This window comes from Mytilus californianus, unplaced genomic scaffold (genome assembly GCF_021869535.1).
Source record: "Mytilus californianus isolate M0D057914Y unplaced genomic scaffold, xbMytCali1.0.p SCAF_41, whole genome shotgun sequence".
NCBI classification, from domain to species: domain Eukaryota; kingdom Metazoa; phylum Mollusca; class Bivalvia; order Mytilida; family Mytilidae; genus Mytilus; species Mytilus californianus.
In genome coordinates, this window is record NW_026262692.1 from 506,541 (window position 1) to 521,640 (window position 15,100).

A 15,100-nucleotide genomic window follows, 5' to 3' on the forward strand; every position below is an offset into this window, starting at 1 on the left:
TTATTTAAAATGTGTTTCTCCAACCTAAAATTGACTACATAAAAATATTTTTTAACGATAAATAGTTAAAAAGCTGTCATTTTGCTGGTGGTGGTATTTTGGGCAACTGCATTGGTTGTTATGATTGGCTGTGTAATTAGCAAGAAGTGTCATTGCAGGAAGTTTATGATGTCAAAAACTTCCTTAGTATTAGCACTAAATGAAATGTGTTATTTTGTAGTATGGTGATTGGAATCACAGACAAATATTTTTTTCTTTGTAAAACGAACAGAAGTTTGATAAGCAACTAATGATAAAAAGGGAATTAACCCAAAACCAATAAAGCGCGCGCTTTTTAAAGGTTCTAAAAGTCTAAAATTCTATAAATTAATGATATATCCTGAACCGTCCAAAAACTTAAAAGGTAACAGGGAGGGCCCAGCCATTTTTAAAAGGGGTACAACCATATGTCCCCATTCAAATGCATTGATCGTCTGAAAAAGGGGGTCCAACACCCGGAACCCCCACTGGATCCGCCACTGATTAATATTTGTTGCACAATTTTATTCCACTTTCCGAGATCATGCAATTTATTAATGCTTTAAGAAAAGTCGCGGTGGTGGTTTAGTTTGTAATGTTTAGGTCTTGATTTTTTTTTGTTTTTTTTTAGGGGGTGTGTCTTTTTGTAATTAACGTTGTAAGTTTTTTTTCTTTTTACTGGAAAAAAAGGAATATGTAGACCTAACATGACGAGATAAAATGTAAAGATATATGCTTATATCTTACTGACCGTCTTTACTCATGATGTTTGCTTTTATTAGAAAGAAATCTTGAGATGTCCGTATAATAAATATCTTCATTTTCCAGTGGCAGTCCAAATTTCCCGCCTTTCATCCGGGACCTACCTCACAGAATCCTGTGTACTAACTGTTTACTGCCACTGGACGTAAAACAAGCAACACTCAATCAAACGTTTTGGTGTACGTCGAAATATTAACAACTGGATGTTAAGCAAACTGCAATCAATCAGTTGTAAAGAGTGGGTCCCATTGGGGTCTACGCCCGGGGGTTACTGACTATCCTTTCGGGTATAACTGTGCCGACAACACTTGCCAAATCATACCCTGTTCTAACCAGAAAACATTGATAAACATATCCTGCTCTAAACAGAAATATTGAAAAACATACCCTGTTCTAGACACGCTCAGAAAATGTATACCCTGTTCTAGACACGCTCAGAAAATGATCCTGTTCTAGACCGTATACAATAGATGCTGTTCTGACCCGGGTTCTAGACTGTATCTTAAACAGTTAAATAAGCGATCCTGTTCTAGACAAATACTTTGTTTAAAAAAAGACCCTGTTCTCACCAGCAGGGCATGAAAAAGCGACCCTGTTCAAACAGAAGGACATGAAAAAGGGACCCTGTTCTAACCAGCAGGGCATGAAAAAGCGACCCTGTTTTGCGGCACACTCGTACCACTAAAAATATAGGAAGAACCCCCCCCCCCCCCCCCCCGGGGGGTCTAAGCGTGACGCGTGATTGGCCGATCTTTTTTAAACGTGACACGTGAAAGTAAAATTATTTTGCGTGAAAACGGGAAACAAAGTCGGGCGGGACACAGGAAATTACAAGCGCTATTATTGCAACGATAAGCGGGATACGGGATTCTGTCGAAACAATAAGCGGGATCCGGGATCAGACCCCCCAAAGAGACCCATTAAAGAGACATAATTTTCAAATTACACAAACCAAGGATTTTGAACAGATATATCATGTTAAGGAGGGGTATTTGCGAAAAATACCAGTCGAGAGAATGTTAAATATCGCGAGCCGTAAGGCGAGGGAAATTCATTCTCAAGACTGGTATTTTTCGCAAATACCCCTCAAGAACATGCTATATCTGTTTAATTACACCGAATGTTAACGTTCAAAAACACATTGATGATCGTGACGTTACAAGCGTCCAGTCGGATAGAGTATTTTTCGGCAAATACCACGGCAGAGAGGGTAAAAAAGGCATATCCTTTTTGCATATACCCCGGCGGCGTTAAAAAATGAACGATATTCATTTGATAACAGTAAATTGGTGAAAAATACACTGGCTATCAACCAATCAAAACCCAGGATTCTTACATAAGGTGTAATTAGTATAGTAACATACTATACAAATCCTTGCACAAACTTTGATTACTAGAATACTTTTTTCAGTAAACAGTAAATTCAAGACATCTTTTTCTAGCTTTGGACTAATTTTCCTTTGAAAATTATTCAAATGGACTTTTAAAATTTAGTAAAATAATGAATATTGACTTACTTACCTCGGAAACAAAGTCTAGGGGACACATTTCACTGAACTGAATATATATATATGATGCGAAATAATTCAAATTAACATGTCAGTAATAGCTAAATTTTACACATGCACATGGCGTCTTTTTCAATATATAATTTATAATAATACATTAAATTCATGGCAAAATCATGGACGTGTTTTCGAGAAACACTCACTTGTAAAATATACATAAACAAAAATGGTTGGGAAAAGATGTATATATGGGTAAAAAATAACGTGTATAATAAAATGTTTAAGTATTCCAGCTGAATATTGAGAGGAAACCAAAAAATGCACATATAGGTTGTTAATTTAAGCTGCATCTTGATAAACAAATCTAGCAGAACAAATTCAACACAGTGAATCTGAGTAACATTTTTTTCCATAATTGTCAGAGCCTCCTCATGGGGTTTTTGATTATGTGATTACTTGGCCATTTTAATAGTGATTAATTGATTACCAGACCAAATACTTCCTGATTATTTGAGTATTTGATAATCTAGGACTGTATTTTGGATTATTTGATTATCTTGTTTAAAAAATAATTTATGATTATATTGGCAAAAAATATGATTATGTGCTTATTTTGACACCTCCATGAGGGGCCTCATAATTCGAAATGGGACATTGAGTGTTCCAATTTGCCTTTAAATGAATATATGTTTTCCAATATTTCAGTTAATTTCGGTCCACTTCACAGAAATAAAATTTTGAGAATAAAACATTGGAGAGCTCATTAAGTCAAACAAGGGAGGGACAAGTGACTCATTTTTTTAGAACGAGGATTTGCAATAAAAGATTTGAATTTTTTCAGGTTATTGTCCCTCCCCTTCAAATCAGGAGGAAGATATTCTTTAGTGGTAGAAATGTTTACGGTAACATGAATTTGTAGTCCGAGTTTGCTCTGCCGTCTGATGACCTTTTAAGGACATGAAGTGATCGTAGTCCGAGATTGCCCTGACGTCTGATTAAGACATGAAGTGGTCGTAGTCCGAGATTGCTCTTACGTATGATGACATTTTAAGGACTTGCTGCGACCAGAGTTAGAGCAGCTTGCGCTGATGTTTGATGACCCTGTTTTAAAACTTGTTTGGACCGTGTAAATAGATTGCTCTCATGTGATGGCTTTTCACAACTTCCTAGGACCACTGGAACGAACTTGCTCTGACGTAAAGGCTTTATATGACTACAAGTCTTCCTAGGCCAATGGAAAAAGATTGCCGACGCCCGATTGAGTTTTGAGAACACATAAACATGTGGTATTTGGATTTAGTTTTTATGGATATTAAATACAGACAGTTATATAAGCGACATGTGGATCAGGATCTGCTTACCCTTCCGGAGCACCTGAGATCACACCTGGTTTTGGTGGGGTTCCTGTTTCTCAGTCTTTAGTTTTCTATGTTGTGTTTTGTGTACTATTGTTTGTCTGTTTGTCTTTTTCTTTTTTAGTCATGGCGTTGTCAGTTTGTTTTCGACTTATCAGTTTGAATGTCCCTTTGGTATCTTTCGCCTCTCTTTTAAAAAGCAGTGTTTTCAACTTATGGTATTTACTAGATATAATCTGAATCTTAATCTGAATCTGATATAAAGAGGAGATTTGGTATGATTGCTAATGAGACAACAAGTTAACTTGAATGTAATCAAATGTATACGTCTTTAAAGTCAAAATAAACCCCAGAGAATGAGTATATATCGTGTAACGTTCAACAACATGTATAATGTATTGAACATCCGGGCACAGTCTGTAAATGCCTCTCCCAAGTTAGGAGCCTGTAATTCAGTGGTTGTCGTATGTTGTTATATCACACTAGTATTTGTTTTCCGTTTATTGCTTCATACATAAATCTGACCGTTTGTTTTCTCAATTGTATTGTTTTCCATTTGTCAGGTCTGTGCCTTTTAAAGCTTGCTGTGTGGTATGGGTTTTGCTCATTGTCGAAGGCCGCCTTAAGGTTGTATTTTTAGATGCTAACTTCTACCTGTCTGATTGGCAATTATACTACATCTCTTATCTCTCTATATATATTTTAATATAACGTAGAAACAAACAAGTCAGTGGCGGATCCAGACGATTAATGCATTTGAATGGGGACATATGGTTGGAACCCCCACCCCTTTTCTCCTGGGTAGGGAACCCCCTTTTAAAATGGCTGGATCCGACCCTTCAAGTATAAACTGTCAATTATAATTTAAAGGTATAAAACATTACATGTATGTAAAAATTTCAAGTCAAACACGCAACATTTAAATTAATGATATTGATTTCTGACATGTACACAGATTTTAAAGAAGGAGCAGCTGAATTCGTTTGGCGTTTCGAAGACTAAAATGAAGATCGTAATAATACTTATGGAGGTTTTCTGTGTTGGCCTTGCCTTGTCTGTGAAACAAAGAAGTAGTCAATTGAATGGAAGTAGTAATCAATTACTATTGTACTTCCTAACTAAAGTAGAAAAACTTGACACAAAAGTGGATAAGATTCAACTGGAGAATACTGAAATTAAAAGTAAACTAAATGGTTTACAAACAGACATTAGACTTTTAAAAGGTAAGATGATTTAGATGTTTACTAGCTGAATTGTATCATCATTGTATAACTTTTGCTATTTAACTCTAAAATAACAATATAATAGATAACAAAACCATAAAACTTTCAAACAAAAATATCAAATGATATTGATATATCGTATTTGCAGTTTCTGAACGCCAGCTCAAAGTGTGAGATGATATTATGCCGTCTCATACTCTGATATCTGTCGCTGTTTTTCACAGCTGATTTAAAAAAAAAGTAAAGCAATCAGAGTACAGAAAGAAACGACCTTGTGAAATGACCAGAACAAACTGACTAGAATTTCAATGAAAATTGTTCGTAGAATAATCGCATGCTCTAGCCTAATGCAGTCATACTATAAAACTACTTTACTGTTCTAAATGTGCATGTGTGCCCTAAGGGTTGACCGACACAAGGAAGTATAGTACCTGAATTTCTCCCGTCCGACTTCTAGCTAAAGTGGTGCATACATATGATTGGAGGGATGTCGTATAAAAACGCTGTCACATTCGGATGAAATGGGGACGTTAAATCCAAGGACTCGTATAGGGAGAGTGCACACTATCTGCGCGGTAAAGAACACTCTTTGTCCCTTTTGGTTTTACCAGGTCTTGAGTTATTGATTTTATTGGATTTTCAAATATTTTGGCCTAGAACACCAATGAAGAGACATTTATTGTCGAAATGGGCATATACAAAAATTGGTCTCCTCAATGTTATTGCAACAGTTTTCTGAGGGGTCTGTATAAATGTGCCCTGTTTCAAGGTAAAATGTCTGCCTCTGTCGTGGTCATCCAAATCCCGGATAGGATAGAAAGATTAAATGAAGTGGAGGTAAGCAGTTGTAGGCAATCTTACGGCCTTCAACAACCAGAAAAAAACCATGGTTTTGATTTACTGATAACGAAATCAACATTTATACCAATACAAACAATATTCAAAGATATGATTACAATGTTACATAGGTAATCTTTTCGAATAAGTTTATTTAAAGGATCGATATGTTTACCCGGATCGCATCTAAATTTTCGGGCTCAGTAAACAACATTACCGCAAAAATTAGGATGTGCTAAGATTTCTACAGGTACAGCTAAACTTCACAAACAAATGTTTGCATCTATGGAAGAATTTAGTAAAGGTTGTTAGTAGTTTGTTGTGACGACATCCTTGACTCAATAATTTACCAGTAGTACGTCACTACGACACCGGCATAGCAGACGAATTGGGATATATGACACCGGACGATAATGCCAAAGGAACACCACCGTCCATGTTGAACCTGACTATTGTTTCAATTGATAATTTGTTCTCGTCCTGAAAATGCATAACATATTTTCCACCGGACGTTCAGTGATCAACAATTAATCAATCATAAATCTCCCTGGTCTTAGTAATCTTTAGTTAACACTCTTTTGAATGTGTTTTTTTAATATATTTGTAATGTTTCATCTTAAATGTCAGAACTCTACATTCCGACAAAAGTGATGATTTCATCTTCTAAATTGTGAACTTTGCATTTTTATGTAGAAACATTCCAGCAGCGCTTGCATACGGAGTATATATCTCCCAGTTGATACTATATCCCAGGGCTTGTATTTCCTTCCATAATTTTCTTTATCGAGGGTTACTGCTTACAAGTAAGCTATCAGACAAAGAGTTCCAAGTGGTGAAGTTAAAATCATGCCTTAGTTAATTTTTCAGATGCCATCACAAGTTGGTTGACCGTTATGGAATATCTGTTTCATAGATTACGACGGATATGTTCCAATTGTCTGAACTACAAAGCCGTCTCCTTTTCCCCAAATGTGACCTACCGAATTAGACTTATCACTGGGTTTGCACTTAAATGAGCAATACAATGGTTGTCACATGTGGAGCAGGATATGTTTACCCTTCCGGAGCACCTGCATGATATCACCCTTAGTTTTGGTGGGGTTCGTGTTACTCAGTCTCCATCTTACTAGAAGTTGTGATTTATTTGTTGATTTTTTAAGATTTCCAGATACTCTCAATACAAATAATAGCAATAGAAATTCCTTTGACCATTTTATAGATTTCATAGATGTGTTGGATCATGTGCCTCGTGAAATGACCAGAACAAACTGACTAGAATTTCAATGAAAATTGTTCGTAGAATAATCGCATGCTCTAGCCTAATGCAGTCATACTATTAAACTACTTTATTTCTGGCAATTTATAATAAAGAACAGACATATTGAAAAAATGGCCACGAACAATCTCATGAAATTTTGTCATTATTGTAAACATATATCACCCGCACCATGCAAACCACGAACTCGGTCTGTAAATTACTTTGCTTTTTGTGTGTTTATTTGCTGTACATGTACTGATGTTCTGTTATGGATGGATACCCCACATCTTCGATTGCAAATATAAATATCAGATCAACATCAACAACAGACCTCACAGAGAAATCTTAAGAGTTCGGAATGATGAAAAAAGAAATGAGTGCATGGACGTTGGAGCATATATAAATAAAATTACCAAATATACTTTTTTCTGTATTTATGTAGATACGATCCAAAACCATTGTGACCACGGATGGTTCAAATTCAGGAATAACTGCTATTTATTTACATTCACCAGTGTAACATGGCACCATGCACAGGTAAATATGTTCCATTTCATTCCTAATTTATTGTAAGCGATAAAACAAAATTTATATTTTCGTATAATGTCTCACAGCCTTTCGCTAGTTAAATGTCTTCTAAGAAATTCAGAAAACTGGGACACGAAGATAAGAATAATGTACACAAAGTATTGTCCAAATACTCTCACCTCGTATTCCGTAACTTTCTCCACTGGACGTTGGTCAAGTTTTATGAACGTCCTCCACAGGGCGCCAGTCAAGTTTTATGAACGTCTTCCACAGGGCACCAGTAAAGTTTTATGAACATCCTCCACAGGGCGCCAGTCAAGTTTTATGAACGTCTTCCACAGGGCGCCAGTTACGTTTTTTAAAGTCCTCCACAGGACGTCAGAATAAAGTTCTATGAATGCAGCTGCTTTATAATCAATATTTTTGCCGATTTTTCGTGATTAAGATTTAATTAAAAAAGTACCAAAAAAAAAAAGAATTGCTGGCAATATTTATTAAAATCCTCGATAACAAATCAAACATTGTAAATATTGATAATGCTTATTCTGTTTTAAAGGATATATGTAAATCAAAGAAAAGTAGCTTGGTAAAAATAAACGATGCAGTAGAAAATCGATGGGTAGGCACCAAAATTACAAATGCAGGTTAGTAAAAATTCAAATTGGAGATAATAGTAGGCAACCCTCTTCCCTATAACTATCCCTTTGTGTGTACATATTTTGTGGATATTCTACTGCATGTGCCTGATCGCAATCACACCCTTGATGTTTGAATTTTCAAATGTTTTGGCCTTGAGCATCACTGAAGAGACATTGGTTGCCGAAATGCGCATCTGGTGCAGAAAAAAATTTGGCACCGTATATGTTATTCTTACCAGATATTTATTTATTTATATATTTCATCGACTATTCTAAATGTGCATGTGTGCCCTAAGGGTTGACCGACACAAAGAAGTATGGTACCTGAATTTCTCCCGTCCGACTTCTAGCTAAAGTGGTGCATACATTTGATTGGAGGGATGTCGTATAAAAACGCTGTCACATTCGGATGAAATGGGGACGTTAAATCTAAGGACTCGTATAGGGAGAGTGCACACTATCTGCGCGGTAAAGAACACTCTTTGTCCCTTTCGGTTTTACCAGGTCTTGAGTTATTGATTTTATTGGATTTTCAAATATTTTGGCCTAGAACATCAATGAAGAGACATTTATTGTCGAAATGGGCATATACAAAAATTGGTCCCCTCAATGTTATTGCAACAGTTTTCTGAGGGGTCTGTATAAATGTGCCCTGTTTCAAGGTAAAATGTTTGCCTCTGTCGTGGTCATCCAAATCCCGGATAGGATAGAAAGATAAGGAGATGGGTCAATGATACAATTATTCACCAAAGCTTAAATGAAGTGGAGGTAAGCAGTTGTAGGCAATCTAACGGCCTTAAACAACCAGAAAAAAAACCATGGTTTTGATTTACTGATAACGAAATCAACATTTATACCAATACAAACAATATTCAAAGATATGATTACAATGTTACATAGGTAATCTTTTAGAATAAGTTTATTTAAAGGATCGATGTGTTTACCCGGATCGCATCTAAATTTTCGGGCTCAGTAAACAACATCGACGCAAAAATTAGGATGTGCTAAGATTTCTACAGGTACAGCTAAACTTCACAAACAAATGTTTGTATCTATGGAAGAATTTAGTAAAGGTTGTTAGTAGTTTGTTGTGACGACTTCCTTGACTCAATAATTTACCAGTAGTACGTCACTACGACACCGGCATAGCAGACGAATTGGGATATATGACACCGGACGATAATGCCAAAGGAACACCACCGTCCATGATGAACCTAATTATTGTTTCAATTGATAATTTGTTCTCGTCCTGAAAATGCATAACATATTTTCCACCGGACGTTCAGTGATCAACAATTAATCAATCATAAATCTCCCTGGTCTTAGTAATCTTTAGGTAACACTCTTTTAAATGTATTTTTTTAATATATTTGTAATGGTTCTTCTTCAATGTCAGAACTCTACATTCCGACAAAAGTGATGATTTCATCTTCTAAATTGTGAACTTTGCATTTTTATGTAGAAACATTCCAGCAGCGCCTGTATACGGAGTATATATCTCCCAGTTGATACTATATCCCAGGGCTTGTATTTCCTTTCATAATTTTCTTTATCGAGGGTTACTGCTTACAAGTAAGCTATCAGACAAAGAGTTCCAAGTGGTGAAGTTGAAATCATGCCTTAGTTAATTTTTCGGATGCCATCACAAGTTGGTTGACCGTTATGGAATATCTGTTTCATAGATTACGACGGATATGTTCCAATTGTCTGAACTACAAAGCCGTCTCCTTTTCCCCAAATGTGACCTACCGAATTAGACTTATCACTGGGTTTGCACTAAAATGAGCAATACAATGGTTGTCACATGTGGAGCAGGATATGTTTACCCTTCCGGAGCACCTGCATGAGACCACCCTTAATTTTGGTGGGGTTCGTGTTACTCAGTCTCCATTTTACTAGAAGTTGTGATTTATTTGTTGATTTTTTAAGATTTCCAGATACTCTCAATACAAATAATAGCAATAGAAATTCCTTTGACCATTTTATAGATTTCATAGATGTGTTGGATTATGTGCCTCCAACGCATGTCCAATCAAAACGACCGATTGATAATAATGACTGTTTGCAGTGACGGATGCAGGGGGTGCTGAAGGCGTCGCCACATACTTTGATTGAAAAATGTTTGTTTTACCATTACTGACAAATACGCCGTCCCGTCTTTTCTTGAACCCTTGTTTAATCCCTGATATTTTTTTTTAGCATACCTTGCCTAAAAGACCAAGTCAGCTTTTCTCATCACTTGACGTCAGATATATGTTCGTCGTTGTCGGTCGTCGTCTGTTAACGTTTTCAAAAATCTTCTCCTCTGAAACTTAATGATCATTGGGGTATCTAGTCTTAAAAATCTGTCTGGTGACCCCGCCTGCCAACCAAAATTACCGACTTGGCTAAAAATAGAACTACGGGTAATATGCAAGTCTTGCCTATTATTTTGAAAACAACTATAAATAGAGAAAATTTGACAGGGGCAAAAATGTTCAGAATGTTGAGCTTTACTTATTGTTCATATATGCCAAAACTGTCAGATGACTTCTTATAGGAGTTATTGATCAGCAATACAATTTCTACAAATAAGTCAACATGACCGAAATCTTCAGTCGACTTCTTATTAGAGTTATAAACTTTAAATAGCAAAAATGGCCAGTAAGGCAAGATCTACAAGTAAGTCAACACGACCGAAATTGTTAGTCGACTTTTATTGAAGTTTTTGCCCTTTAATGACGATTTTCCCCATTTTTGCCTATTATCTTGAACACTGTGGTAGATGGATAGACACTTTAAATAGAACAAATGATCAGCAGGTCAAGATCCACAAATAAGCCAAATGGCTGAAATCTTCAGTCTACTCTTAATTGGAGTTATTGCAATTTAATGATAACTTTTAGCATTTATGCCTTTTATTTTGAAAACTATAATAGATACAATGACTTTACAAAGGAAAAATTGTCAGCATGATAAGATCTACAAATATCTCAACATGACTGAAATTGTCAGTTAACACTAAATAGAATTATTCCCCTTTAATGATGATTTTTATTAAAACGTGGATATTGTTGAAGATGCAGGTTAGCGACACAGGCTCTTTAAAGACTCTAGTTTACCATCCAGATTTTTTTTTCTTCATTTAGCAATCATTCAATTGTAACTACTCTGCTGACATTTAGGCATTTATTTTACTTTAGTTACGTTATCATATTGCTTATACAGCAGACCGTACAAAAAATAGCCTTGTAATTGTAGGTAAAACAGAGATTTGGTTAGGTGGAAATGATCCGACTGGAAGAAATAAATGGATGTGGATTTCTGATTTCACAGAGTTGTATTACACAAACTGGTCCCCTGGCAACCCAAGTGATAACAAAGAGCAATGCATGATGATGTATTCAAGGTCGTTTAAGTGGAATGATGGAGAATGTGACTCAAAGAGAGGCGGTTACATCTGTGAAAAACGTTTATAGATATCAGACAGGGAACGACAATTTAATGTTCTGGGGGAGCAGGAGGATTTGAAAAATAAATAACTTATCCGTGTAAGAACTGAACACAAGTCGGGATGAAAATGAAGATTGTGCATCATAAAATGCATGAAACAAATGTGTTCAAAAGTGAAAATAAAAAAGTGTGTGTAGCAACAGATGTAAATAAATTGTGAAACACGAAAAAATCTCCTCCCCAGAATATCAAATGGTCGTCCCTTATGCGGTCGATGCATTGGCAAGATTTCAGAACATTTTTTTTATGTGTTATTCAACGGCTCATTAGATTTTATCTCAAATGATAAGCAAATTACAGCTATTAAAAAGAATGTTTAAGTTATTCATTAAAAGTTGTAATGATTTGAATTGAGTATTCATTTTTAGTATTTAGAAAAAAAAACAGATTTAAGGGATAACTGCATTTACATTTCGTTCTTTCAAAATTCACTATTAAACGAGTGGTTCATTGATTTCACTTTTATGTCTTGACCTTGAAACTTTTCTTCGAAAAAATCAAGTTCAACGGACTCGACTCCTATAATATGTTTTCAACGTTATACAGCTAGAAAGCTGTCTTTTTGCAGATGGTGGTATTTTGGGCAACTGTATGGGTTGTTATGATTGGCTGTGTTATTAGCCAGAAGCGTCATTGCAGTAATTTTATGATGTCAAAAACTTCCTTAACACTAAATGATTATAGAATAACTAATCGAAGAATTCAAATATCGAAAAATACCCAACGAGTGACCGAACAACACATTAATTCACGAATGCGCGTAGCGAGTTGAATATTTTTCGATCTTTGAATTCTTTGATTAGTTATTCTTTTTATTACATTGGCAAATGGCTTTTTCAAATGAAATTAATGTAGAAAATGTAAGGAACTATATCTTTTTTCTACGCATTCACAATTTTTTTTGATCTGACGTTATCGACGTATTGACAACGCCTATTGTTGTATGACGTCAGAGAGTGAAATAACCACGTTTATTTCACATGTGAAATTATCGGTTTTTATTTGACTGAGAAATCAATGTAATTCATTGCTACCAATGTAATAAAATAATTTATTTGGTACTATGGTGATTGTAAATTGAATCACAGACAAATATATTGGTTTTCACTAATTTTTATCCTTTTCACCGGAATTTCAGGGAAAAGACGCTATTTATTAAAAATACGTCATTAATATTTTAAGGTGCGTTTGACAATCAACTAATATTCTCTGTTCTAACAGTTGTTCAGACAGAATTTATTATTTAGAAGACCGAATATGTATAAATATTGACACCTTGCAAAATAAAAAATTGTTTGTCCTTGACCTTTTATCGTGATTTGACATAAAAATTGCACCGTACGAATAGTTGACGACCGGACAAAAAAGATAGTACAGATGATATGCTTTCGAATGCTATATGATTTAGCCGTATATTAGGTGGTTGCATTAAATGTTAATTGTAAAAAATATTGCAAGAAATTTTTCCGAGGGACCATTTAATCAAATAAGGCACTTGTGTTATAAATATTAAGGAATCCAAATGTTGAGAGGAGGTTACTCAGCTGAAACGTGGTAATGCTAACATTGTTTACTTTTGACTCACGGATCTGGATGTAGAAGATAATATAATTCCATTCTAAAGATATACCGTGTGATATTCAGGTTTGTGAAATAAATCAGTGAATATTCCGTGTAAAAAGAAATCTTATAATTATTTCAGGGATTTTGTGAAATCCCTAGTTAAAATCTGAAATTTTATAAAATCACTAATCAGTTCAGTGTTTTACAAAACTCATTACGTTTTAGGAATTTTACAAATGCAATGTGACAAAAGCATTGATTCTGACAATGAAATTATCGATAATATCGGATTACCAACTCATACCGTCATTACCAATCCGGAAAAATCAAACCCTATCATCATTATAAAAAAAGACAACAAAAAAAAAGGACAATCGCACAGCAAAAACCTCAGAACCACTAAGACAAGTAAAAGTGCTTGCAATAAATTTTCAGTAGATAAAGAACCAAAAAAAAAAAAAAACCTGAAGCTAAACCATCATTGACTCTTGAAAGCCCAGCATAATATTTGGTATTGAAACGTGGTTCTCAAATGACACCTCCCCATACGAATACATCCCAGCCTCTAAATACAATATCTATACCAAAAAAAACCCCAAAAAACAGAAAGGTTGACTATGGGGGAGTGTTACTAGCTATCTCAAACCAGCTTACATCCACACAAATCACTAATACGGGTACTGACCTAGACATCGATACAAATTGTGAAAATGTGTGAGCAGAAATATCTTATGAAGGAAATAAATCACTCTACTTATGTACTCACTGTGACCATCCGATAAAGGAGAATCCCTAGAACAACTTGGTATCTCACTCAATAGAATATTATGCAAGAAAACAAACTCAAATATCTGGGTAAGCGGCGATTTCAATCTTAGCCACATAGACTTGAACACACCAGCAGTCATACCTAGTAAACCTTATGCATCACTACACCAACAACTCCTTGACATATTAAATGACAACAACTTAACACAAGTCATAAACAAGAACACCAGAAACGATACAATTCTAGACCTGTTGTGTATGACCAACCCATCATTTGTTGATAGAGCCGAAACATAACCACACATTGGAGCGAGCGATCACGACATTGTTTACAGTGAAATATAATTAGCCCTGTCGCAAAATAAACAACAGGTTAATAAAGTATTAAACTACAAAAAGGCAAATTGGGACCAAATAGAAAAAGACCTCAATGAAACCTACAAACAACTAAAACAAGCTCAAAATAAAATGAGTCTCGATGAACTATGGAATACTTTCAAAACCAACATCCAAAAATCTATTGATAAGAATATTCCAACAAAAAGCATTAGTTACCTTGAGTAAATAACCAATTAAAAAAAGCTGATCAACTAGAAAAACAAACTGTATAAAAATGATAACAGATACTTAAATAATGATTGAGGCCAAATTTAGTTTAATATTGGCCCCGTAATTTATTAAAAAAAATCCTGGTGGCCATCTTGAACAGTAAATCAGCAACAAAGTAGCAACACTTCATCAGCACCTCATAAGGAACATGTATGCCATGCTTGGTTTCATTCCATTCATTGGTTCTCTAAAAGAAGATATTTGTATGTATTTTGCTTCATTTCCCTTAGGGTCCTATGTTAAACCTAGTCCTTCGCTGGCGACCATCTTGGATGATGGATCGGCTTCAAATTAACAACACTAGGTCAGCACCTAATAAGGAACATTCATGTCATGTTTGGTTTCATTCCACTCAGTGGTTCTCTAAAAGAAGACATTTGTATGTATTTCCCGTATGGTCCTATGTTAAACTAAGTCCCCAGCTGGCGGCCATCTTGGATGATGAATTTTTGATTTTGAAATAAAGTCGCCAGACCAACCATGCTTCAAAAATACACCATACAAATATATTCTTATATAAAAAGCCAGAAAAATTAAAACA

General features: G+C 35.2%; 1 protein-coding gene across 1 annotated transcript; it reads left to right on the forward strand.

The window, feature by feature from the left end:
- The first annotated feature begins 4,601 nt into the window (after positions 1-4,601).
- Positions 4,602-11,969, forward strand: LOC127699808 (perlucin-like protein). Its single transcript, XM_052203169.1, has 4 exons — positions 4,602-4,866; positions 7,404-7,498; positions 8,046-8,133; positions 11,368-11,969. The coding sequence occupies exons 1-4, from the start codon at positions 4,647-4,649 to the stop codon at positions 11,583-11,585; spliced, it is 621 nt and encodes a 206-aa protein (XP_052059129.1). The 5' UTR covers positions 4,602-4,646; the 3' UTR covers positions 11,586-11,969.
- The last annotated feature ends 3,131 nt before the right edge of the window (positions 11,970-15,100 follow it).